The sequence below is a fragment of the Pocillopora verrucosa genome, chromosome 3 (assembly GCF_036669915.1).
Source record: "Pocillopora verrucosa isolate sample1 chromosome 3, ASM3666991v2, whole genome shotgun sequence".
NCBI lineage: Eukaryota > Metazoa > Cnidaria > Anthozoa > Scleractinia > Pocilloporidae > Pocillopora > Pocillopora verrucosa.
Genome location: NC_089314.1, coordinates 24008161 through 24033357, shown reverse-complemented (window position 1 = coordinate 24033357; position 25197 = coordinate 24008161). Strand labels below are relative to the sequence as shown.

Here is a 25197-nt window from a genome sequence, read left to right as displayed (position 1 = left end):
GTGTATTAAACTGAAACGTTTTCCTCTCTTCTGATATTTGACAGATATTTGATGGTATTGAAAGTGAATGGCCAATCTTCTTCATCTACCTCGCTCTGGACGGTACTGTATTCCTAAAATTTTTGTTGTATGGGTTACGTTAAATACTATTTTAGATATTTTGCTCAAGACCTTGATCTAAAGTACAGAGTTAAATTTATCTTGAGCCTGCTTTTAAACGAGTAATTCCGATTGTGTTTATACTTTTTGTACATTGTAACATTGATTTCCAGCCCTATCCGTTGACCTTCTCTCCATGTTGTCCCGTTTCTAATGCTCCATATCTCCCATGTCACAGCCCTGTTTAAGAATGAGAAGGAAACTGCAGAGAAGTATATCAGGAAACTGCAAGATGAGTTACTGATAACCACCGACACTGGTAAGCAATATTTTTCCAGCTTTTTGTGTGGCTATTTATCCCAAAATGAACTCCATAGTACACTGGTATGAACTTTCTTTTTATTTCAAGGTTTTTCTACTAGAGCGACAAACACGCAGCAAATAAACCACCAAAACTGTTCACGGTTACACCTTGTAACAGTTTTAGACCGTTCAAGCGCTTGCATTTACTTCTGCGTATTTTGTAAACTAGCTTACCTACGCTCCTTTTTCAGTCGTTTTTAGCTTGTGGTACGCGAAGGGTACAAACAAGTTTTTATAGGGACACCGATATGCAAATAACTCACCCAGTCGTTTTTAATCAAATCTGCTTGTTCACCGGCCTGTTTATTCGTCTAGTGTGGTGGAAATGCAAGAATTGACTTATAAATTCCACAATTGACCTACGAGGTTGTAAACTTTTCTCTTTCTTTTATATTTTTTGTCTCCGTAGACGAATTTATCCCACATTGTTACTATGTGCCGAAAATGTACCTTGAAGAGGAACGGAAAAAACCACATTCTAAAGTTCGACTGCCAAGTCACAACGATGGAGATCTCTTTCTCTGGGGACAGTCGCTTCTGATCATATTGAATCTGTTAAGTAAGACTGGAAGTGTTGTATCAAAATCAAATAACTAAAGGTTATTCCACGAGTGTGCTTTTGCCATGAAATTTCTGACAAGAAATTCAATCATCTAACGGGAAGGAATCAAACGATCGGTCAGAAAATATCAGAAAAATTTGCTAAATGTGATTCAATTTTTAGTTCCTCGCCGTCATAATTGCTATGCGTCAACAAGATCGTGAGGTTAAAAAAAGAAACGAAACCATCGCAATAATAGATAAAAAAGGGGAGGTACGAGACACACCTAGAACCTCAAAGCGTTCAAAAATGATAATTTTCAGTTCGGAATAATGACTTTAGGAGGCTTTATTTGAGATGAAGCACATCAATACAACTGATTCCCGGTTTATACGTGGTGTATGACTCATATTACTCACATAAAGGCCAGGCCAAGCCAAGCGAAACAGTATCGGTGAATCATAAGATGACCCTCTAGATATGATTCATTTTTTTTTTTAAGCAAAGAGAATGAATGTCGTTCAAAGAAAGGAAAAATGGAGCAAGCATGAAGAGAACACTCTTGATGTGCTTTTCGTTATTATGCGATTATTATCCTTACTATTGATGTTATTTGTTTCGTTATTGTTATTATTATTTTTATTATCATCATCATCATTATTATCATCATCATCATCATTATTATTATCATTATCATTTGTGTTTTTCCTGTAGATGATGGCCTCCTGGATGTGAACGAGATCGATCCCATAGGGAGGCATTTGTCTCACTCGGCTAAAAATCGCTACGGTCACAGCAGTTATAGGTATTCATCATTTAAGGTATGTTTTCGTACAATGTTTGATATTAAAAATGTCGTTAAACCTGACCTATCTAATCGTACAATGCTGAGGAAAATATCAATGGTTATAGCTATGAAAATGTGCGTGCAACTACGTGTATGAGTTAAACTTTTGCTTAAACAATTTTCCAATTTTGGCAAGCATGACAAACTGAACATTAGGAAAATAGTGTATTTTTTCTGGTGCATTCAGAAAAAAAAAAAGTTTCGCGTATTTTTTTTTGGCTACTTTCCTTCTTCTAACTCTTATGTGTCTTTTCAAGGTTGCTGACTCAGATCTGGTTGTTCAAGTCTCCCTGATTGCGGAAAGCAGAAAGTAAGAATTTTTCAAACTTTCTTGATTCTCTAAGATTTACCATCTCCTTCTACATCATCAGCGCGCAACAGCATCACATATCGACATTCTTATCATGGTAGTATGAAGGAAGTTTGCCATCACTGACCTAGTTAAACGATCTAGCCTACCACGGGTAGCGTTCAGCTCAGTGGTAAAGCATCCGAAGTACTCATTGGAAGGTCGTTGGTACGACTTCTGTTGGGAGCACTTGGAATTCTTTTTTCCGAGTATGCCTTCGGAAATCACTGAAAAACATTATCGTTCACTTTCTTGATGGTTTTTAACCTTGATAAATTTTACCTGGCATCAGATCAGAAACAGCCGACTGGCTTTGGGGTTTGTTAAATGGACACCGTGTAGTTCAGTAATACTCAGTCTAATCTTTGTATCAACTTCCTTACGGTGCGATGCAAAGTTAATAAGCTCTGGTTTCAAATCGTTGCTAGGGGTTTGTGTTTCTGTTGCAAAATCGAGCATCTAAACGGTCTAAGCAAGAAAAGAGAGTTTGCGTAAAATTCGGTGATGTTTAATATTTCTTTTTCCTGACATTTCAGCTTACAAGCTTCTTTGGCAACATTTGGTATTGAGACGCAGACACCACAACAGATTGAGCCAATACAGATATGGCCGCCATCAGAACTAGTGAAGGTAAAAAGACGTGTTTAATTAATACTAGCCCTAGGTTACATTGGCTGATTGAGCCAATACAGATATGGCCGCCATCAGAACTAGTGAAGGTAAAAAGACGTGTTTAATTAATACTAGCCCTAGGTTACATTGGCTGATTGAGCCAATACAGATCTGGCCGCCATCAGAACTGGTGAAGGTAAAAAGACGTGTTCAATCAATACTAGCCTAGGTTACATTGGCTCCTCTTTTTTTAAAGAAATTCAGGGCGAAATAATACCCAGGTAAAGCACAATTTATGGAGAAATTTAGAAGACAGCTGACCGCAGCGAACTTGTAGCTGTGTATGTAACGTGTAGCAGCCAGTGAAAACAAGTGATGTCTCGTGTCAGTTGTGAATTTGTTTTTTCTCCTGTAGGCGTACAAACGCCTTGGTGTCAATCGTAAACTTGGGTTGACTGGTCGACCGACGAGACCCATAGGAAGTCTGGGAACTAGTAAGGTATGAGTACACCTCAACTTGCATCCTTTGAATTTATACCTTAAACCAAGTGTCACGTTAAAGGCCCGTGAGTATGTCTCCATAAAAATGCCTTGAAATGGCCGGAAAAAAGAAGTGACTTTTCGAAACGTCTTAAAATAACAACTGGGACGATGATACACCAAGAAGGAATTGATGATGTAACACTGTATCTTATTGCCACAGATCTACCGTATCATGGGTAAAACAGTGGTAACATATCCTAAGCTTCTGGACGAAACTGATTTCTACATGGCTCTGGACATGTCTCTTCTCATCGACGAAATAAAGGTAACCAGAGGAAAGAACTTCAAGTGCATAGAGCTTATTAAAAGTACTTCTTACCATACTAGTATGCTTTGTAGTCGGTATCGCGGCAAAACTACTCTTAGAGAAATGGTGATCTTTTTTATGGTAGATTTATCGAATAGTTTGATTGAGGAAGATGACTTCCTCTTATCTCGAGCGTGGGACATAGTTAAAAGCGCCTGTGCCTCCATAAGGAATGCAACTCAGACATGCTGATTCCGCGCTCTAACTCATTTCTATGTTCATGTTAGAGTCTTTTTTATTGTTTTCACGGACATGACGGTTTCCGTCGCCCTATCTTTCAGACGAATTTAGCCTTAGTGCGGAACAATTGGAACATGAAAGGAAGACCAACGCTGTGCCTTTTACTGCGAGAAAAAAACTTACGGTAAGGAAAGGAACATCAACAACAACAACAATGAGTTGTAACTCCCAATGAAAGGCAAAAGAGAATGAAAGGGAGGAACTTTCTTGTCCCTAATCGAGCGCGCTTGGGGTGCTTCATCTTTTCTCTTTCTCTTCATATTAACATAGTCAGTAGATGTTCAACATAAAAGGCAAAAAAGTTTAAATCTCACGAATAATTTATACACTGCTTGGAGGAAGTTTACACTAGAGAAAAACTTCTCCGGCCTAAAACTGTCCGAAAAATGTTTGATTTGTGAGTCATTGTTTTTCTTTTGTAATTTTATTCAGGGGCAAGCAATTTCAGGAGACTCTTGAGCTGTTAGCTTCATTTAAAAGAGGATATTGTGGAGGAGTGAAAATCAAACTTGGCAGACTTCAGGTGCGGCATTTTGTTTAAGTTCAATTGTTTCAAAGTTATTTTCAAAAACGGTTGATTCAAATGTGGTCTTGTGCTTTATACAGACTATGGTGTCTACAGCTGCTATTGATCATCTGGACTTTCTTCAAGCTGAAAGCGATGTCAACAGGTATTTATGTTATTTTCTATAGACAATTAGTTCGGTTGAAACAGAGGGGAAAAAAAAGAATCACGCCATTTATCACGTGATTGTACTGCGAGTCATCCAGTAAAATCACCTCGGCCTATCCTCTACAGCTTTATCGGGCTCAAAGAAGTTTGCAAACAGTCTTTCACGTCACTGAAACCCTGCTCTTTCTATTTTTCACTCGGCTATAGTGAATGCTTTTGAAATGCGGTTAAATGGTTTAGATTACAATGGAGAAGTCGTTTATGTGTCTATATTCTGGAAAAGTAAAATTGTATGGGCGGGTTTTTTTTGGGTTAGTTCAGAGCCTTTCAGACCATTTAGGTTTTTCAACTGAAAAATGTGCCTTTTATATGGCTCTACACAAATATTTAGCTCTTGTTTTTTTATTCTTTCTACAATTATTTTTTCGCTTATTTTCAGTGAACTGGACGATACCGATGGAGGTTTGGACCAAGCGCGTGTCAAGGAGAAGGAAAGCGTAGATTCCAATCCCCCTACACCCGGTTCGTCCGAGGGGCATAGACTAAGTCATACCGTGCGGATGAGTCGCTCCATGACAGTGAGTGTCGAGGATGAAGATCATCAAGTTGATGAGGCGGACGGAAAGTAAGTCTCTCCTGCTCATGCTCTCATCTGGAACATTATGAGGAAGTGTTTTCATGTGGGGGGTCGAAAGAGAAGAAAGAATTGCACTTCGCCCTCTAATTAGTTCCGCCCTTTTTGTAGCTCCAGAGATCTGGTGACGAAATCACGGGAATCGCTGCTGGCCGAGCTGCAAGACAAGCCAAGCGTCGACAGGCAGATGATGATATTACAAGAGCTGGTGAAACGAGAAGGGGAGGATTTCCAAACCCCTGATGGTTCACTCAAAGACATGGTCGACCTTCTCTATCAGAAGGCTGCTTACGATCGTAAATGGTCAGCAGTGAGACGGGGAGCTGGAGTGCTCAAGAAATTAGTGGACAGTCTTGCGCCCGGGATCACCACAATACTTGTCAGCGGTAAAGTGGTAAGATTACATCATCATGCTGGTAGAGAATGAGAAGGGTCAGATGATACAATCGAGCACAACGAGGTCCAAAGGATAACCTCCTTTTGAAGTTTGCTGTGGGTTGTTTTCGCATTTCTCGACGTCTTGGAATCGAGCTTTGCGGCCAAAACGATTGTGAGAATTTAAATATCTATCTATCAGGAAATACGCCACTAGGCACATATACTGAGTTTGAAAGGAATGCTCGCTCGAACCAGAAATGTATGGTCTCATTTGACTCGTGTGGAGTGCATGTAAAATAAGGTTGCTTGCTCCCGAAGGAAAATGATATGGTTGTCTTCATTTTGTGCTAATTTTCTTTTTATCTCGTTCACGCCAGGTGACCATCGGTGTGTTCGGACACGAGGAGAAAGTCATATACGAACCACTCACACCTGCAGCTATTCAGGTAAACAATTGGCTCAGAATTTAGTAGACCATCCTCCATCCTCCATTTTTACTGAAAGTAGGCTATCGATAGCGAGAAAAAATTGCTAATTCAGCGTAATTCCGGCCTAGAGAAGCAACTACCTTGGGGGTGCCTGCGTAACAACACTAAGATAGTTTGTGGGGATTCTCAACAGTAGAGGTTAAATTTCCACTTCTTACAACAAAATGCCTTATTAGTTGATGTAAGGAGTTCTCTCTCTTCTCTTTTCAACAGAAAATCTTGTATTCCTTCTGTTCTCCTCATGATGTCAGAGAGGCAGTACTACAGCAAGAGGTCAGCGGGAAGCAAGTTGTTTCGTTTCCAGGGTTCACATCTCTTGCAAAGTTGAGAGTGTGCCATGGAACTACAATCATTGATAAATTATTGAAACAACCTCGTCATGGTTGTGTTTAGATCCCTTCCTTTCACCACCTACGAATTACGTTTTCAGAACAGAGCAATGTCTTTCTTTGGTTCGTTGAGCTAACGAAAGGGGATGGGAATGATGTCGGTTCGACTTTTGTACCTGGGGGATGTGAAATTTTTTCTTTATTCATATAGTTTGTTCTTCCTTCAGATGGTTCTCTATTTGGCTGCATTTGTAGCCACTATGCCGAATGTTTTTGAAGGCATGTTAAAGATAAGAATAGGGTAGGTAACTTTATTTTCCCTGTGCTGCAGAAAAAGTAATTCAAACGCTAAGTAGCATGTATTACAGAAGACAACCTGATTTGCCAGTAACTTTGTTAACTCCATAACGCCTAGGATCTATATCAAAATTCTCCTTTTCATCTGTTATACCTTTTAGTGGATAAGATATCAGCATTTCAAGGTGTTGGTTTTGTGGAATTCACTTCTGTAAACATAGGGTTTGAGACATCGTGTAAACTTAGTATATCACGTTGTGGTTGTGTCCTTGCCGTATCTGTGACCTGTGTATTCACGGCGTGTTCTTGTGTCATCTCTGTTTTGATGTAAAAGATACCTAATCTTTCGACTCGACTTTCCTTTGTCTACACATAAGTCTTCAGCGATTCTTTCAACTATTTGGTGAGTTAATAGAGTACAAATTTAGCAACATCAACCTGTTTTTTAAATAACTTTCCTTGTCATCCTCAGTTGGATTATCGAAGCAATGAAACAAAGGTTAGCCAGCAGAGGACTTGGGGTAAGAATGATTACTGTTGATTGAATTAGCTTTGGGTCCATTGTGAAGAAACGTTTTTCCTTTGCTTGGAGGTTATTACTTTGGACTCCTGCTCGAAAGGGTTTTGATTCAAGCCCTTCCCAAATTATTGTGTTTTCTTTGTGGACAAAGTCTTTACTCTCACAGTACTTCTTTTCAGCCTGAGGTACTCATGGTTACCGAAACCTTGTATGGACTGGCATCGTCCTGGGGGTTGTGAGAGGGCGGGGGAAGGGGAAAAGTACTTCTCTCAGTCGCTTCTTGCTACTGATACCAGGGTAACTTCCTTTTCAAAGGGTGGACATTCGCTGGATGAATATCTATCCGATGGATGGATATTGCCGTAGGTTTTATCAACGCATCTGTTGGATAGCGATGTATCCGTTGCAGGATGTCTCTTGGCTTAATAGCTTCCTTCACCTTAAACTTGTTACACTTATTGTTCAGAAAAGCTTTTTTCCAGTTGTAATGGTTCAAATATGTTCTCTTTGGTTTTCAGTCTCTGTACGCTAAATCTCCAAGCGATGTGAAGGAACTGCTCAAGATTGTCCTTACTTCTAAAGGAAAACTCCACGGACAAGACATTGCACCGAGGTATGTCTCCTCATAACTTTCAACATCTCTCAATTATTATATAATCTGGGCCGCTTCTCTATCTTTTATTAATGAAAAAGAAACCGATCGAGCGGTTTTCGCTTCGGAACTAAAGATTCGGATTTGAGCTTTCGCCGATGTCATTGTGTTGTGTTCCCGAGAACGGAGCTTTTCTCAGTGTGCCATGTAATTTGAGTTAAGATCCGGCGCGAGCCATCAGGTGAATGTGGTGACTTTACTTCTCTTATTTGTTATAGGACTCCCTTACAGAATCGTCAGCTGGATGGTGCCGTGCATCGAGTACCACCTGGGTTTTATGACAAAGGTAAGAACTCAATAGAAGTGTAAATTTTTGTTCGCTTCGACTTCCGCTTTTCGACATCTTTTAGTAAGGTTGATAAAAAAATTATATATGTTTATTATTGTATCTGGAAAAATATAAAATGACTAATGAAGATATTTTTCGCTATCTAGTATGGAGTATACTGTTCAAGGCTCCCGAGGGAATCAAAGTGTCTAACCATACCTTATTACAAGTGAGTGACTCTCTTCTTTCGTTTTTCCACCTAAGGAGAGTTTGGCACAAGAAACATACAGAAACTCACCGAAAACCAAAAATGAAAGTATTGGCACGCGTCCTAAAGGAATTTGACATTTACCATGTATTCATTCTATTGCGAAACAATCTTAACAAAACGGCCGTAAACCAGGGGCTTTATTGGTATTGATGTTAGTGTACTAACTTTCTCTTCAAAATGTTCTGCTCTCTTGCGATGGACGTTGGCAACAGCTTGTTTCTTACGGTGAATGATGGAAACTTTCCTGGCAAGCTTTCGATCCCTTTAAGAAAATAATGTCAATTAGAAAAATTATCCTTTTGGCAGTAAAAGTGAGAAAAGTAAATCGCAGTCATGGTTGATGTGCGAAACTGTTTTCGGGTCAAATATTCAAGGTGACAACGTTTTTTTTTCAAATCAAATGAGGTTGAGGGTGTTTACCCATTGGTTCATTAAGGAAAGTACAGGATACCGCTGACCTTTTCCTGTATAAATTTGTCTTGCAGCTTCCCACAATATCAGATATGACTAAACGTGAAAGGAATTTTCAGCTGAAGGTGGAAGAACTTTTGAGCGACATATCAAACCCGGAATACAGACAGACAGTCGTGGAGGTATCATTTTTTATATTCATACTTCAATTGAGGGATATACGGTAACTTCTATTAGTGAATAAGTTGGACTCCAGGTTGATAGGTCTGGGTTCGAGTCCTAGCCGGATAATTATTTCGTGCATGCTCTTTGTATCTCTCGTAACTCACAGAGTAACCCTTCCCACCAAGAAGTATAGATGGGCACCAGAACCCTGCCAGGGAAACTTAATGAACTGTTAGGGTGGGGTGGTACTGTGCGGTGGTCTCAACAACTTGTTCGAGAAGGGGAATAATTCTTTCAGCCGCATTCTGCTAAAAAACCGGGATAAACTCAGGCAGCAATAGGCCACGAGGTCCGTAAGACTAAGCCCTATTACATCGGGAGTTGTTAATGGTAAATGAAATTAAAAGTGACACGTTTTTGTATTGAGCTCATTTGCAGCCATTTCTCTCTTCAGCTACTTGTCGTGCTTGCTACAATTCTTGAACGAAACCCTGAGGTGGAGCTGAGTCAGTGCATCAATTTAGACGAGGTAACCTGTCTTAGTTAGAGTCGCGATTTGAACCGAAGAGAACGAACATAAATGAAAGAGAAATGAGATGAAAGAACCATTCAAACGAACGAAAAAATACATTTAGCGATCCAATTGCTTAATACTAGTAAATACCAACAGTAGTAGATTATTTTCACGAGCTTGAAAGTGTCTTGAAATCAAATAATTCAGTCTCTCTTGTTTGATGTATTGAATATTCCAGTCCGGACTTGACGATATATATGTAAGTTTAAGAATCCCCTACAATCTCTTGTTTGGATATATTTACATATTCCCATGTGACCTATCTTATTCTATCACACAGCTTGTGAACGAAGCTCTTGAACTTTTTGCGAGTGAATTGGGTTCAGAAAATGATCAGGTAAGTTGGATTTAATACAAATTAATCTGTTTTTGAACTACTTCTTACTGTATCCTTCGAATTCAATGAAATTTTAGAATTTGAATTGTATTTCACACAATTTTATTCGCCCTCTTACTGCGAAATGCGAAGAAAACCAGAGACCAATTTTACAACACACCACGTGACGGACAAGGAGGCACCACGACTTACCTGACAAGGGCCGTCGTCAACAAACTCCTGAAAGGGAACGCGTGTGTATCATCGAACTGCTATGTGAGCTAATGGATGAAGGCCCCACAAGTGTCCTGTAACAAAGGTTTGGTTGGACCAATTGGGGCCCAAGGCAGATAAGGCAACTTTCGCCTTACATGACATGGTAACCTTCCGACACGCGGAAGGTCGAATTCTTTCTAATATACCAACAGAGCGAAAGTGTATCATTCTCAAGGTGTTGATAATTGCTGACGAAAAATCAACTTCGTGTTGGGGAATAAACAAAGGGGCACATCGAAATACTGATTCCTTTATGTCAACTTTTTTCCAAATGTCAAGGGTCTCGTCGTGTTTTGCCTAATAAAAGGTGAAAAATAAGAGTTTTCGCATGGAACGCCGCATGGGAAAATTGGAATTCACTGTAAGTTAGATCAGTCTAACTCTTTTTTTGGATCTCCCAATACGGAAGAGATCGAAAATAGCTTCAAAGTGATTCCTGTTAGGGTGCGGCCTTTGGGTCTGCAGGTGTGAGTTGGGAGCTGGAGAGTTGTATTTTTAATATAACTCCCTCTTGTTACTATGTATACGTTTTTCAGAAAGGAAGTGACCAATTGGGATGGAAATTACTTCGTGTTTTAATGTAAGTTCCCTTTATACGAAAAGGAACTTACGAATGGAAACTTAAGAAGGAAAATGTTTTTGTTGTCTTCGTTACATACATCAGCAAATATAAGGATTTGGTAGGAAGTGCCACTGTTTTGTATTTATAGAAGATCAAGACATCTCATCATTAACTTTAAAAAAAGTTACGAAACAATAGGCTTATTTTATTGACACAGAATTAATACATAGGAACAAACATTTTATATTAATTTTTTTCTGATCAATGGTATAAACTGAACAGTAGCAAAATAAAGCAATAATTTAACAGCTGTTTCTTTATCAAGTCGTTTGCGCTGCTGATTTCCTTTTCGTTTCAAACTCTATTACCTGACAACAGAAAAAAAATTAAATTTTAACAAAGAGAATGCTTGAATGAAGATTATCCTCATATCCTTTCCGAAAGAGACTCCCCAATTTCTGCCCGAAATACTTTACTGAAGTGTTTCGAATGTCGTTCTCAGAGCGTCCTCCCGAAAGACGATCCCAAAGAGGAACACGAGGTGCCATCTTAGAATAAATTCCGAACAAGGAATCTAAGGTGTGTCCCAGATTGCGCGTCCAAACTGGTTTCGCCAATGCGATATAAAATTACCTCCAGAAATTTATTTCCCAAAGGTGCTCAATTTCCTCATCAGGGCGTTCCTAACAAGTGATTCAGAATTGCTTGCTCGAAAGAAATCAATGTTTTAAGGATTGCGCTAGAACTTAAGTAAAGCTACACTGAAGCTCATACAAAACTGGTAACTGTCTGCGCCCGACTGTGAAGACTAAGCTCACATTGCGGGCATTTAAATAAATGAATGTTCCCTTCTATGTTAATACCTGTTGGACGTTACTCTTGGCTAGTCTTTTCATTTCGTCGTTTAGACCATGAGACGAACGGAGATCCTGTACGAATAAAAAATCCTTTGATGAGGATCAACGCAGTTTCTTTTCTTTGAAAATTAATCATTTGAAAAGTCGACCCTCTATACTTCTTCGCTCCTTATCTATAAATTGTAACGTGCAAATGTTCAATTATGACTCAACTAGTATTGAGTTTTTTTTTGTTTTGTTTTGCTTTTTTTTTTTGGAGAGGGGGTGCATGAAGGTTATCATAGCAACACAACAGCCTATGAGAAACACCCCCCTTCCCCGTTCCAATCTTCGCTTAGAGCACTATTCGAAGTAGTGTCGTACAACCAAAACCAAAGTAACTTCTCTAACAATTGACTTGCATGGCTTTATTGGCAGGTTACAATTCTGTTGTTAACAGCAAGTTGAAGCCTTATTACTGTCCACATGTGTAATAAAGGATAAATCGGTGTGTACCTTTAGCAAACCTTTTTTCCTTACCATCGGTATGCCTTACCTTGAGGAAACTTTTACACAGGGAATATAATCTTCCTGTACATGATTCGTAGAATGGGTGACTAGAATCGATTCCGTTGCCTTCAAGCGTATTTTGGACCACTTGCCGGAGGCGCTACAAAAGAAGCAAAACCAAAAGGTCAAAACATCTTTTTTTTTTTTTTCTATGGTTACTTTTATAACATTTCATTTTTCTTGGGAGCGGGGTTCTACTGAGGATGACAATTTTTTGAGTATGTAGCGGATTTCGACTCAGTAGTTCCTAAGGCTAGACGCAAAAAAATCGCGAGATAAAGAAAAAAGAGAAGAGAAAAAATAAAACTAGGAGGGAAATTTAGATGAAATTTGAACCGCTCCTTATTCAAAACTGGCGTCCGTTCCGAGTCTCTCAGTATACCAGAGGATGATGCGTCACAACGGAGACAGGAATATTATTCAGTTTATCAATGCTGACTTCAAATTCCCCACGTGAACCTTATTCTATTTTTTTACTTACTCTCTTATGTCTCTCTGAACGAGTTTCTTTCTTCTTGACATCATTTTCATCACTGGCTTTACCCTCTACAGAACAAAAACGGAGAGGAAGAAATTAACAATAAAATACATACGAAGCAACGCAATGTGAGAAACAATAATACTACTTGCCCCCCTCCCCTCCCCTTCCCCCTCCCCCCGGCTGTTGTTTCCGCTGTTTTTTCACATTTTTATTAACCCTTTGCGCCTCAAGTGACAAAAAAAATCATGTTAACCCCAATCATGACCAAAAGTCCTTGGACGGAAAGAAACATCTATATTTAAAATTCATGATTCTTCGGAAATTTTTTATTGTCTCTCCTTTCCTCCAACGTAATGTTGAAATTATTGCAGCTTTGATACCTAAACGGAGCCGTTGGAGGGAGATTCATTGAACCTTTGATGACCAGACAATAAGATAGTAGAGAGACTTATGGCTGGATGAATTGAAGACTTAACAAAATACCCTCCACATTTGCATCCTCCCTTTTTCTTTTCTTTGCAACTGTTGGCGCTTTTACAATGACTGGTGACTTCTTCTTCAGTGACCTCGAGGAACTAGAATGAAGCGGGAACAAACAAAGCTGATTCAAAACCACAACGATTAGTTCAGCACGCACTTTATTTATCAAATATATTCCATGTTCTCGCACGTCTATCCAGTAGTAGATCACAGATGACGTCAAAAATGTAGTAAAAACAAGAGGCACACGAAGAACAGGCGAGTGTGTCACTGAATGTTATTACCACATTTTGACGTATTCTGTGATGTCACTGAACAAACCCACGGCAACACGGAATCTATTCGTTTCATATGACAAAAAAGCATAAAAAGTGTTAGTGGTTACGTCATCTACGCGTCTGTCACCCAATAGATCATAGCACCTCTTAAAGACCATGATCTAACCTTCCAATCAAAGCAGCAGGTTTCTTTCCATTTCTTATAGTCGCTGTTCGACTCAGAGGTACAGCGAGCTTCGCCAAACTAGCTTTGCTGCCCTTCTTCGCTGCATTGGTAACAGCACGAGTGCAGCGGGTTTCCCGTGTCTTGTGTTCTGTTAGCACACACGATGATAAAGTCTCGTTTTTCACGAGCGAGGACTGAAGACGTGAAAGCTGCAGGTCTTTAGAAATGGCTTCACGGACATCCAGGCAATATCTGGCATGAACATGTTACAAAAATAAAAGCAAGATCAGCTGGATTCTCTTCACTGGAATAATTTCATATAAAAAAAACAGGGATGCCTTCGAGAGAAGATCGATCGAAATACTGCATCCGGAAATCAAACGTTAACAACAATTACAATAACAAAGAAAGTTATTTTATCTCTAAGCTTCAAAATATGTTGAAACGGACAAATGCTCAAGACATTTACAAAAACTGCAACCTGGTCGTTGCAATGGCCTTCTCCGTTCAATTGAATTTTTCCTTCAATGCTGTGTCTAACCTTTTTACCCCCTAACATCAGTATACATATTCTCCATACTGTTCTCTATACATTTCTCATGGTGCTGACGAGGAGAATTTGTTTAACCATCAGTTTACATATTCTCCCTACTGTTCTCCATACATTTCCTAAGTCACTGACAAGGAGAATTTGTTTAACCATCAGTTTACATATTCTCCATACTGTTCTCCATACATTTCTCATGGTGCTGATAAGGAGAATTCGTCCAACGATCAAGAACTCCTCTAGTTGGTGATCATTCTCTTTATTCTCATGACCTTAATGTTTGATTCAGAGGTGATATTGTAAGGAGAAATTAGATGCTTGTCACTCTTAGAGGTAAATAAGGTTAAGGAAACCTACTCAATGCCGTGGTATGATGCCTCAAGGGCTTCTGGGTAACATTTTCCCCTTACTTCTTCAATACCTGTGGAACACATGTGAAAATTTAATCAATTACCACCATGCTACCTTCTCGTTCATTGTGTAGAAATCCATCTTTCCCTCTTCAGGCGGACCCTTTTCATTTGACGCTTTCTTACAAAGGGAAAGAAACTCTACCGCTGTTCACATGTAATCAGTTTCCCATCACATATGCGGGAACTGCGGGTGACACAATACGACTGTATCCTGTTCTGTTCGCGCACAACACCATTAAGGCGTTTATCCCTTCAAAGAACTGACGATCATGAGCGATGGACTTGATAATCCATAAAGCGGAATTACTACTTCAACTGTGGAGCGGTGGTTTCGATTAAGCGTCGAACGTAATCCGGGATTGTTTTGGTTTTGCTTTGGCTTTACTTTGCTTTGTGATTGGTCATCGAAACTCCTGTCACATTTTCCACCAATCAGATTCAAAACTAACACTAATCGCGTCTTAATCCCGTGCTTTAGGAAATTTGCATGTTCAAACTTTGAGTTTCATTGGCTACTTGTAATAATTTCCTTCGTTCTGATTGGCTGTTGTGATCACTTTGGTTTTAGTTTTAACGTCACTCAATCGAAATATGCATTAAATAGATACTTCTTAGTCAAAGACAGCCCAATAAGGCAAAACGAATACACGAAAAAACAAAATAACAATCGAACTAAACACGTTGCAAAGACTTACTTCCTCTTTCTATTTGGACGTGCCTACCACTTGAGCTCTGCTCCTAATACACAGAGTTGTAATAATTGTTATTAAAGTTTACATTAATTAGATTAATTGCGTGCAGAAGAGAGAATTGTTAACAATGGGGCAACACAGCCCTTCCATGACGGTAAGTTATGCCGCATGCCTGAACGTTGCCTTTCCAATTTACGTTGAGATGCCATTTCATTAACTTAGCACGTTAACCTTGATTTCAGGGCTTTTCCCTCTGCAGTTGAAGGATGAAGCGCTAGAGGTATTAGGTTGCCATTGTTTTTGCTTTAATTCTTTAGCATCGCACACACGAAAAAAAGTCACAAATATCTCTAATTTACAAAAAATGCTCATTTTTCCATATCACTGCACAAACGGCTAAGGGGCAGACAGCACATATATTTCTATTTTCCATTCGCGTCGAGGTATTTTTAACACTCCCTATGTTATCTTATAATCTTACCCTGGGCTCAAGACGAACAAGATCACTTCTCGCGGGGGTTCCATCCCTACGAAACTTCTCCAAAATGTCTGAAATGCTCAGCGATGACACTAAAAACCACATGAGAAATGTAATAGAAAAATGTGTAAAAGAAGTGTCAAGGTGGACGAGCGTGTTAGGAAAATTCAACTGGTAAAAATAAGTTAAAAACACAAAAAAATGAAATATATCGTTTGCACGCACTTCTTCATGCAATCGGGTGAAAGCAGCTTTAAACAGTCTAACGATTGAAATGATTTTTGATTAATCTTGCAACTTTTCTTAGCATTACGTTCAAATTAAAGTTATTATTGTTCCCTGATATTCTTAAAAGCTCTTATAGATAGAGAAAGATGTTTTTCGTCTTCGTCTTTTCACGAGCGTGGGACAAAGAAAACAATCTCTATGAGGAATCGAACCTCAGACCTTCGGTTTCCGCGCTCCGATGCTCTACCACTGAGCCACAGAGACTCTACGGTGATCGCACTCACACAATTTTAGTTAAGGGTAAGAGAGACAAGGCCACAATAATGACCTACCTGATGCTAACAACGGATAATTTTTAGTTGACTCGTCCGCGACGGAATCGTTTCCCCTATACAATGACACAAACATAGGATAAAGTCTCTTGACGAGGGTACATCAAAATTATTGTGAAAAGCTGTTGAAAGAGAAATACGCTCCAGACACCATATACATCTTTAAATTTAAAAAAAAAGTCCAAAATCGGTAAGAACGGTAAGAACGGCAAGGATGAGTTGCCAGTAAGATGTACATTGTATGATATAATTTTCATTAAAGTTACCTTGCATTCGGATCATTTTTGACAAGCCAAGCTCTCTCAGGCCATTTGCTTGGAGACAACGATAATTCTATGAAAGTGACACAAAAATATGATGACAACTATTGAGAGCAAGCCAATTTCCCACGACAAGAATAAAACAAAACATTCAGATTCATACAAATCAGCAAACAAAGCTTTAAGCTGGTTTAGTGAAACACAGGGTGGATGTTGACATGACAGTAAGGTATGAGTAGTCTGAGTGTTTCATAGTGTGGTCCCTCCCGTCGTTTGAAAAATGTTAGCTATGCCCTTGGAAAGTGCACGCTCAAGCAATAACCGAGAAACGATCAAGCTAAGACTAAATCCTCCATAAAAGGCCTTACTCCTCAAGGAATATTGTTTAATTCAGTACAGATTACCTCTTTTTTAGGAGACCCAATAAGAATTTAGTCCTTTTAGTCCCCAATCCCTTGTTATAAATCCCGCTTACGCGGATATCACATGTGGCGTTTTTGCGTCAGAAACCTTCACGAAACTCGCAAAAAAAACATTGGTCTAAAATAACTTGAGAGGGTAACCCTGCGAATAACGCTTACGCGAGGAGTTCAGTCTCATAGCTTCATCCTCTCTTGTCAGAACTAAACACCACATTTTGAGCGACGGAAACAAATGAAGTCACTTTTCACCTGAGACGTCTAGAGGCAAAACATTTCTATCGACAGGTTCCAGTTCATGTTCTTTCCAACCCAGTCTGCAATACCACAACATAATAACCTTGTTGACCTAACTAGATAACTGGTCGAAATAAATTATGGCTTACTTCTTCTTGCTTTGCAGTGATCATGTATCACATAAATTGAGGGGCAAAGGATGCAAATCCAAATACTTTAGATAGACTTTGGGCTCAAATTAGCATTTCGAATTGGAATCCAATTAAGGAAAACTGTCAAACAGAGATAAGACAGAACTAGAGTTTTAAGGCAACTTGTTTGGAAAAGGACTACACGAAGCCCTTGATGAAGGAATGTGGCATGACAGCTTCAAATTACAGCTGCATGTGTAGCCAGTGTAGGAAGACAAGACGAGACTCGAATATCTCAGCTGCGCAGGTGAGAGTATCGCATGGTATAGTCACCTTTTAAACATAATGTTATCTACACTAATACATCGGTTACCTTTTCTCCTTTAAGAACTGCCGCTTAGTCGAAGTTGTTTTATCAACGATGTTACACCCTGAGTGAGTCGAAAACAGATCATCTGAATTTTCTGCCAAAAAAAAGAATAAATGTTATTATATGTTTTCGTTTAAAATGAATTTCACGTCAAAATTATTTCACACCAGTTTGATTTGGTTATTCCGTTGTTCCAAGAAAATAACAGGGGTACCGACATAACGAAAATTACAAATCAAGGAAGTTTGCGATCACTTTAAACCTGAAACATAAACTTCCACTCACTGGTCGAGGGATGATCTTATCAGCGGATTACTTGATGATAGCTCCCTAAAAAGACCGTCGGAGATAAAGGACTTCAATTTATCACAGTCCTACGTGACCCTTTTTATAAAGGCTAAAGTGAGAGTAAGCTCTAACTTTTAGGCGCTCTCATGAAGAAGATTTGAGGCAGCACATTCTTCGCTCTATTCTGCTTTGCGAGGCCTGACCCTTCAGACACTTACGCAACTCCTTTTGCAGCTCTTGCAAGAGAACTTCAGTCAAGTTTTGTTCCGTTTCAATGAAACTCTCTGACAGTTCTGGAAATTTTAAGGGCCCGCCAACTACAAAAAAGATGAAATTGATACAACAAAAGCCACTTAAATTAGTATTCACTCTGGGAAAGAGTCTCTCTTCTAATTAATTGGAAGTAAAAGAAAACGCGAGTAGAGCAAGTTAGTACGTTAGCTCGTTCTAAGAGCACAGGACTACCAGACCAGACCAACACTCAGGGTCCATCAACACTCAGGTGAACCATCCTAGATCCTTCTCGGTTTATTTCCTCTGTTTCAAAAATAATATTCTGAATTTCGTTCTGCACGGCACAAAAAAAGAACACAATATGGTTCCTAAGCTACACAAAATGAAAGAGAGGCAAAACACGTTGATTCTGTTTTGCGATGTTTCCAACAAAAGTTAAGCCACAAAAACCAACAAACAAAGAACAACTGTTACTTCAAATTATTCTTAGGTACTTGAAGGACATGTTTCCACATATCTTACCCTTTTGATCATTAGAGATGAGGAATGAAGATTGGATTGAGGACAGCTCCTTATGGATCCAGCCATTTAGATCTTCTGGTCTTCTCAGAACATATAAGCTCAATTCTTTTTCAGCAGAACCGCATACGAGACACAACCGCCTGCAAGACTCTGTCAGATCTTCATCTCCAGTATTACCATCAAGTCTGTTGGTAACTGAAGCTAATACAGAAAAAGCAGTGGATTCAGACTGGTGGTTGGTGTCTTTCTGAGTGGCGCACAGTTCCTTCAAGGGTATTTGAGATAAAGAGTCGAAAGTAATCGAGGATTGCATTAGTTTGCTTCACTGTGCTCAGTTACAGGTCGATAAAACATGGGCCAAACTTGAGACCAGTCAAATAGAAGACGGAAGGCCTGGTCAAACACACGCATTATTTCAACCCAACATCTTACATATTGCGCACAACGTTTTATACGCGTTTGGCGTATATGTAAATGGCACACATGTTACCAGATATCAGATGGTGTGGAATCTAGTTTGAAAATGGTCAATTTTTTGTTGCAATAGTTTTGGGAGTTGCATGATGTTGCGCACGTGTGGCTAGCTCTTGACAACACGATCTAACAATGTTGCAAGATGTTGCCTTAAAATGCTGCATGTGTTTTGCTCGGTCAAACGCGTTTTCCCACGCTTAAGGTATATTAAATTGATACATACTGAACTCCCATTGGCTGGCTGAGATAAACTTCCAGGTGAAAATCAACCGGTGTGTCTACTTTTGGTGGTACGTTTTCTATGCTTAAAGACATACCTGTAGGGTTCTGAGATTTGACATAGTTAAACCAAGCTTCTCTATTCTTTCTTTGTGTGCAGTGTTTGTACGACGTAACAAGCTGTAATGATCCAACTAAGGCAATATTCTGAAAAAAAGGAAAGTTTTTATCTGTATGTATTGCTTGGAGTCGTGTTTCTAAAAAGAATGCAAGTAAGTGCGAGTCCGATTTGAAATTACAGCTATAACTTTGGACCAAAATTGTACGACGCAAAGATAAATTGCCACTTAATTATATCTAATTTGAAATCGCACAATTTGTCGTTTTAATACAGATTTTTGGCCGTAAGAGCAAAAAATAGTGCGATTCGTCAATAAATCGCATTGCTGAGAGCTAATCAGGTTGGCAAGATGGCCTGTGATTGCAGAAAGGAAGTCAACGACAACTCTTTGCTCTTTTCATCAGTACATAGCGCACAGTGAGCGCATCGTGACGACGTTATATCGGTACGATTATTGCCAAACAATGATACAAACCTTATTTTCTTCAAATGATAGCCATTCCACAAGTCTTACTGATAGCTTAGTAGAAGATTGGTTGACGCTTCTGCATGCGCAACCAACAAAACAAACCAGTAAAGGAAAAGCCTGGAAGTTCTCAAAATCACATAACATGAGGTGAAGTCAACATTTTTGTCAAATTTTCATCAGAACTCATTCCATTTTCCGAATGAGATCATGATCACCGAACAATAAGGGAATTTTAAGTCAGTTTTTAGTTTTAGTATTTCCACGGCCTTTGGAGATGGAGATCAAATACAGGTTATTTAAGCAGTGACAAATCAAAAGTTACTCCCTATCTAAGGCTTGGATGTGAAGGGAGAAAAATGGCAAAGTTAAAATTTGCACTACATTTGACTGCAATTTGATGAAATAAAGGATACAATCCCAGTCTTACTGGCAGAAACATGTGAAATGGAACTGTATGCTTCTGAACTCTACAGAGAATAGTTATATCTGGTGCAATGCAGAGACGTTTCCCAATATTCATGGGATTTTTCTTCTTCCTATGAACAAGGAGACAAAATATAACAGAAATAATTAAACGAAAGAACGAGCGAGCGAACGAAAACATGAACGTAAGAAAAACGAACGCACGAACCTACGAGTGTACGAACTTCAGGATGCACAAACGCACGAACGCAAGAACGCCCGCACAAACGTACGAGCGAACGAACACACGTACTAACAAACGAAAGCACGTACGACCACAAGAACGCACGAACGCATAAGAGCATGGACGCACAAACCGAAAAATACTACTAATCACGGAGTACCGGCTGACAGGCAAATTTATGGGTCTAAAAATGACTAGCACAAAGAAATCCAAACAACTGGCCTTGAAATTTAATCACTAGGCAATAAAAGGAGAGTACTCAAACCTTTTTGGCTGAATTCGGGAAGAACCAAAACTAATTTCGGTCTCGCTCCTATCACAACGCAAACTGAATCCTGGTATGATGGTTCTTGATTGATTCTAGCGTAATCATGAAAGATAAGAACTAAAAACATGAACATGGAAAAGAAAACTGTTAAATAAAAACTGAGATGAAAAGAGTATGGCATGTTAAAAAAAAACCAGTCCACGCAGAAAACTAATTACAAAACAATGTACCTCATTGAAGACCAAAGAACCTTGCCAAACAACAGAACCACTAAATATTTTGGACAATGCATCAATTTTGTTGAAAGGTGTGACGGACAACTTCAGACCCTTTTGCCACGACGTCAAAAATGAACTCCTTCAAAAATAAACAAATTCATCATTTTACATTAATTTCATTACTACACATAGAGTATGAAGTAACAACCTTTGCTGAGTTCCTTTAAAAAGAGAACCCTGCACAGTCTCAGTTCCTGCAAACAGTTTTCAATTGAATGGCAAGTGTAATTCCAGAATACATTGGTTTTCCTTAGATTGCTTTTTTTCCATTCATTGGTCTATAAAACTAGTGTCACCCTCTTAATTAATTAGATGCCAAAATGAAACTGAATCATATCCACAGATATGAGCAAAACAGAAAGAGAAACTTACATGTCAAACTTGTTGCTATGAAGAACAGTAATGTTGGCATTGTGCCACAGTTGAAGTCGCTTTAAAGCTCCAAACAGATGCATATGGGATCTGAAGCATAAAATAATAAGTTTAATATACATTTCTGAGATTTTGACAAAAAGAACACATTCAGCATACAGCACTAAGTTTTACTATGAAATCCAGTATCTGATTACAAGTTAATCTTATCATTAAATAATTACTAAGGAGAGTTGTGAGAAGTAAATGTTGCTATCTATCTGTAAAGTAACCATTTACCTTATGATCTCAGGCAGCTAAGAATTATTTGGCTTGCTGCAAAGTCAGTGACCCACTACAATAACAAAGCTGCTTCACAACTTTTTAGCTAGCACTGGGAATGATGCAATTCACATCATTAATAAGAGTTGCAGTAGTACACAAATGTAGTTATAGTAGACAATATACATTACCTGACAGGGAGGGCATCTCTCCCACAAATAAACCAGAAGACATCAACAGGGACCCCAGCTAAAATACCACAAAAGAAACCATTTTAAAAACAAAACCGTTGTATAGTGTAAAACTCCACGAGTCCTTTTGTGTCTACTGAGTACACATCAATCATGTTAACTAAAAAATTAGCACCACTTTTCCACATAATTTAGCTTTTTATTCACAACACAACCAATGTTCTCCTTGTTCTTGTCCCATTCATTCTTTAATTTTGCTCACTGTCTATCTATCTGTCTATCTACCTGTCTATCAGTGCCTGTATATCAGTCTGTCTGTCTGTCTGTCTGCCTCTCTGTCTGTCTCTCTGTCTGAATGACTGACTCTATCATTCCTTTGTTGCCTTTGTGTAACTCATATCTATTCCTAGCCAAAACAGTCAATGTACCTTGTGGTAAGCCATCAGCAAGACTGTGAAGTCGTTCTGAAATTTCAACATCCTTATCTAGAGAACTCCTTTACAAAAAAAAGCAACAGTAACTACAATTGTAACAAAGCTAAATCCAACAATGATAATGAATGAGGGCAGAGAAAGTTAGGTTTAACAAAATATACAAACCACAGACATAGGGTAAGTCCTTTCTTAGACTAGACCATATATAAAGGTCACAAGGTCACAAGGTCAAAGAAAATACAGCACAATTAAAGTTAAAATCTCCGGCAGATACCTAATTATGGCTGAAATTTTGAGCATATCAGACTTTCCAAGCCACAGCAAAACTTCCCTAAGATTTTCCTCTCCATGCCACTTTGAATAAGCCTAAAATAAAGAGACAATAAGGTAAGTCATATCAGATCAGCCATAAATCAGATCTACCATAGAAAACCATACAATAAGATCACATACATCAGATTAGAAATAGATCTGATTAAGCAAATCATCTTACAATTTCAAACAAACCAACCAAAGAAATTCTTCAGTGTTGAAAAAATTCTACCTGTCAGCAACTTAAGAAATGTATAGAGAACAGTATGTAGGATACGATGGATGCAATGAGTTACTGGATTAAACTAAGGGTGCTTGCCTTTAATCAGAACAAACCAACCATGCTGGTCACTTTAAAAATGAATGCTGGGCCTTATGTCAAAGGTTTCCCCAAACCCTTAAGATCACAATTGCAATTTTAGTCTGTAAGCTGTTTTTTCATCAACTTAACCTCCATTTGGTCTATGAATGGCCTGTCCTCAATGATGCTGAAATGAACTGTGGGGTTGAAGTTCTTGAGAGCTAAAAGAGGATCTAAAGTAAAGAGAGAGACTCCAGCTGTCATCATGGCCTCATTCATTAAAATTCCTAAAATTAACTCACAAGTAATTGTCATGCCTTGAGAAATTTTTAAATTAGAGTAAGAAAAAAAAATGAAGAATTGCATTAGTTTTGCTTCAGTATACTCTATGCATCTGATCCACATACAAAATTCTTGCTAGTCTCTCAAACAATCAAAAGTAAAACTCTTAACCAATCCTGACTCAGCCTTCAGCCTTTTTCAGGCTTCAGGTGGATTGCTTTTTTTTATTTCACATTCTCATCAGCACCCTACAACATTTTTCTCTCCTCTCATTAGTTGCTGTGATTGTTTCTATTTTAGTTTTACAACACACAATCATCATATTATCATATAATCTTTTTCCATATCATTAATAACACTCACCAATCAATGTCCATTGGTTACTTTCAATATCTTTCAGAGATTTTTTATTCTTATCACAAATCACAATAAGATCTTCGACCACACCCTGAACAGCGGGGGCCACATCCTCATTACAATGGGCACATGCTAATACAAAAGAATGAGAGGTACAACATTATTTCTTCAAGGTTGTGTATGAACTGGGGAAACCTTGGGAAACCTTTTATGGAGTTCTTTTGCATTCATGCAGAAATAGGACAATGAGGGTATTACGTACATCATAGGTAGCCTTCAGGCATGACTTGTCAATGAATGAAAGGGGTAAGTTTCCAAAGAAACTGTGGTGCTGCATCTTTAGAAGTGTATAACAAGGTAACTTAGTACTATCAACTGAGTTGATAATGTAAATTGGCCACTAACAAGAGTTTTCTCTGATGAAGGGCTAACACTTGAAATTTCACCTTTAAAACTCTCTACAGTAGAGAAATTTACGTTAACAACTCAGTTGATATTGCTAAATTACCCTGGTCAATTTATGGACTGATGTTTTGCCCATCAAATAACCTATAAAACAATTAGTAGCTGGAAGATGGAAGACAGATCTGGTGACAGTCAACCAGAAGGTAACCAATAGTCAGCCCATGTATTGTGAAAGATATGATTATGTATTTTACTGATATCTCATGAAAGATAGCTGCAGATTATCACATCATCTAGTCCACTAACAACTGATGACAGACAGGTTGATGAAGAACAATTACAAGCGATCAATTCATCTTCATAAGTTAATTGTGGTTGATTTCATTCCAGAAAGGAAGGCTGAAAACATTGTGGCCTCTAAGATTAAAGGTATGTTTCCCAGACACTAATTAGACACCTCTACTGACGGAACCATATGATACCACATTTTAGGAGTGAGGCCAATTTCAATGGGTTTTTCGTTCTTCTTAAAGGAATCTGACCTTACCTTCGATATTACTAGTCTGTTATAACTAGAGATAAATGCACAGCTGTGAACAACAAAAGCTTATATGTAGATGGGTAGATAATTAGCTCTGGCAAAAGCTCAGAAGATCGCATATTATTACATGTGCACGATTTCCGATATATTGGGGCATAAAATTTGGCATATTAGCTCGTTGCCAGTGAATGAAATCTAAATATATCTCACCCTCATGATCTGCTGAGGAATCATCATGCACTATAAGAAATACCAAAAATCTATCCATGTTTACATCGGTAATCATTCCAGAATCTTGCGTAGCGAAGAGGATGTATCGATCCAAGAGTTCGCGGGCTTTACACAAACCACTGACCGGTAAATAACGCAACGGCCAAACATGCATGACGATCAAAGGTAAGCATTACAAAGAAAAGATTCTTAGATCGAGTGTCTTTTTCCAAAAGTAGCTTTCTGCATCGAAATGAAATTCTGATATTTTGAGGAAGTCTTTTTCACTGCTTCTCCCTTCTGCTTTTGAATTGCGTACATGTATTAAAACATTCTACTCAGAATTCCAAAACGCCCTTGACCAGATATACCCAGAATT

General features: G+C 38.7%; 2 protein-coding genes across 2 annotated transcripts in view; one reads left to right on the top strand and one right to left on the bottom strand.

Moving 5' to 3' along the window:
* LOC131781999 (phosphorylase b kinase regulatory subunit beta) overlaps window positions 1-10994 on the top strand; it is a 16632-nt gene extending 5638 nt beyond the window's left edge. Inside the window, exons 11-34 of the mRNA XM_066163858.1 lie at window positions 45-102; window positions 338-418; window positions 872-1021; window positions 1718-1824; window positions 2108-2160; window positions 2736-2829; window positions 3227-3310; window positions 3515-3619; window positions 3943-4025; window positions 4334-4424; window positions 4508-4572; window positions 5014-5199; window positions 5320-5602; window positions 5964-6032; window positions 6288-6347; window positions 6631-6704; window positions 7173-7221; window positions 7739-7833; window positions 8091-8158; window positions 8308-8369; window positions 8897-9004; window positions 9442-9516; window positions 9842-9898; window positions 10031-10994. Of these exons, the coding sequence (XP_066019955.1) occupies window positions 45-102; window positions 338-418; window positions 872-1021; window positions 1718-1824; window positions 2108-2160; window positions 2736-2829; window positions 3227-3310; window positions 3515-3619; window positions 3943-4025; window positions 4334-4424; window positions 4508-4572; window positions 5014-5199; window positions 5320-5602; window positions 5964-6032; window positions 6288-6347; window positions 6631-6704; window positions 7173-7221; window positions 7739-7833; window positions 8091-8158; window positions 8308-8369; window positions 8897-9004; window positions 9442-9516; window positions 9842-9898; window positions 10031-10162 (2289 nt within the window). The 3' untranslated portion in view covers window positions 10163-10994. The remainder of the gene's footprint in view (window positions 1-44; window positions 103-337; window positions 419-871; window positions 1022-1717; window positions 1825-2107; window positions 2161-2735; window positions 2830-3226; window positions 3311-3514; window positions 3620-3942; window positions 4026-4333; window positions 4425-4507; window positions 4573-5013; window positions 5200-5319; window positions 5603-5963; window positions 6033-6287; window positions 6348-6630; window positions 6705-7172; window positions 7222-7738; window positions 7834-8090; window positions 8159-8307; window positions 8370-8896; window positions 9005-9441; window positions 9517-9841; window positions 9899-10030) is intronic.
* LOC131782023 (mdm2-binding protein) lies at window positions 10883-25165 on the bottom strand. Its single transcript, XM_066163859.1, has 27 exons — window positions 24819-25165; window positions 23669-23794; window positions 23174-23256; window positions 22685-22776; window positions 22405-22472; window positions 21977-22034; window positions 21525-21614; window positions 21105-21231; window positions 20872-20966; window positions 20374-20496; window positions 19967-20036; window positions 19469-19577; window positions 18678-18878; window positions 18140-18238; window positions 17637-17727; window positions 17148-17212; window positions 16483-16549; window positions 16217-16272; window positions 15660-15748; window positions 15182-15224; window positions 14431-14494; window positions 13527-13778; window positions 13086-13177; window positions 12603-12667; window positions 12108-12221; window positions 11579-11644; window positions 10883-11083 (listed from the first exon to the last, which is right to left on the bottom strand). The coding sequence occupies exons 1-27, from the start codon at window positions 24991-24993 to the stop codon at window positions 11036-11038; spliced, it is 2628 nt and encodes an 875-aa protein (XP_066019956.1). The 5' UTR covers window positions 24994-25165; the 3' UTR covers window positions 10883-11035.
* Window positions 25166-25197: the final 32 nt, after the last annotated feature.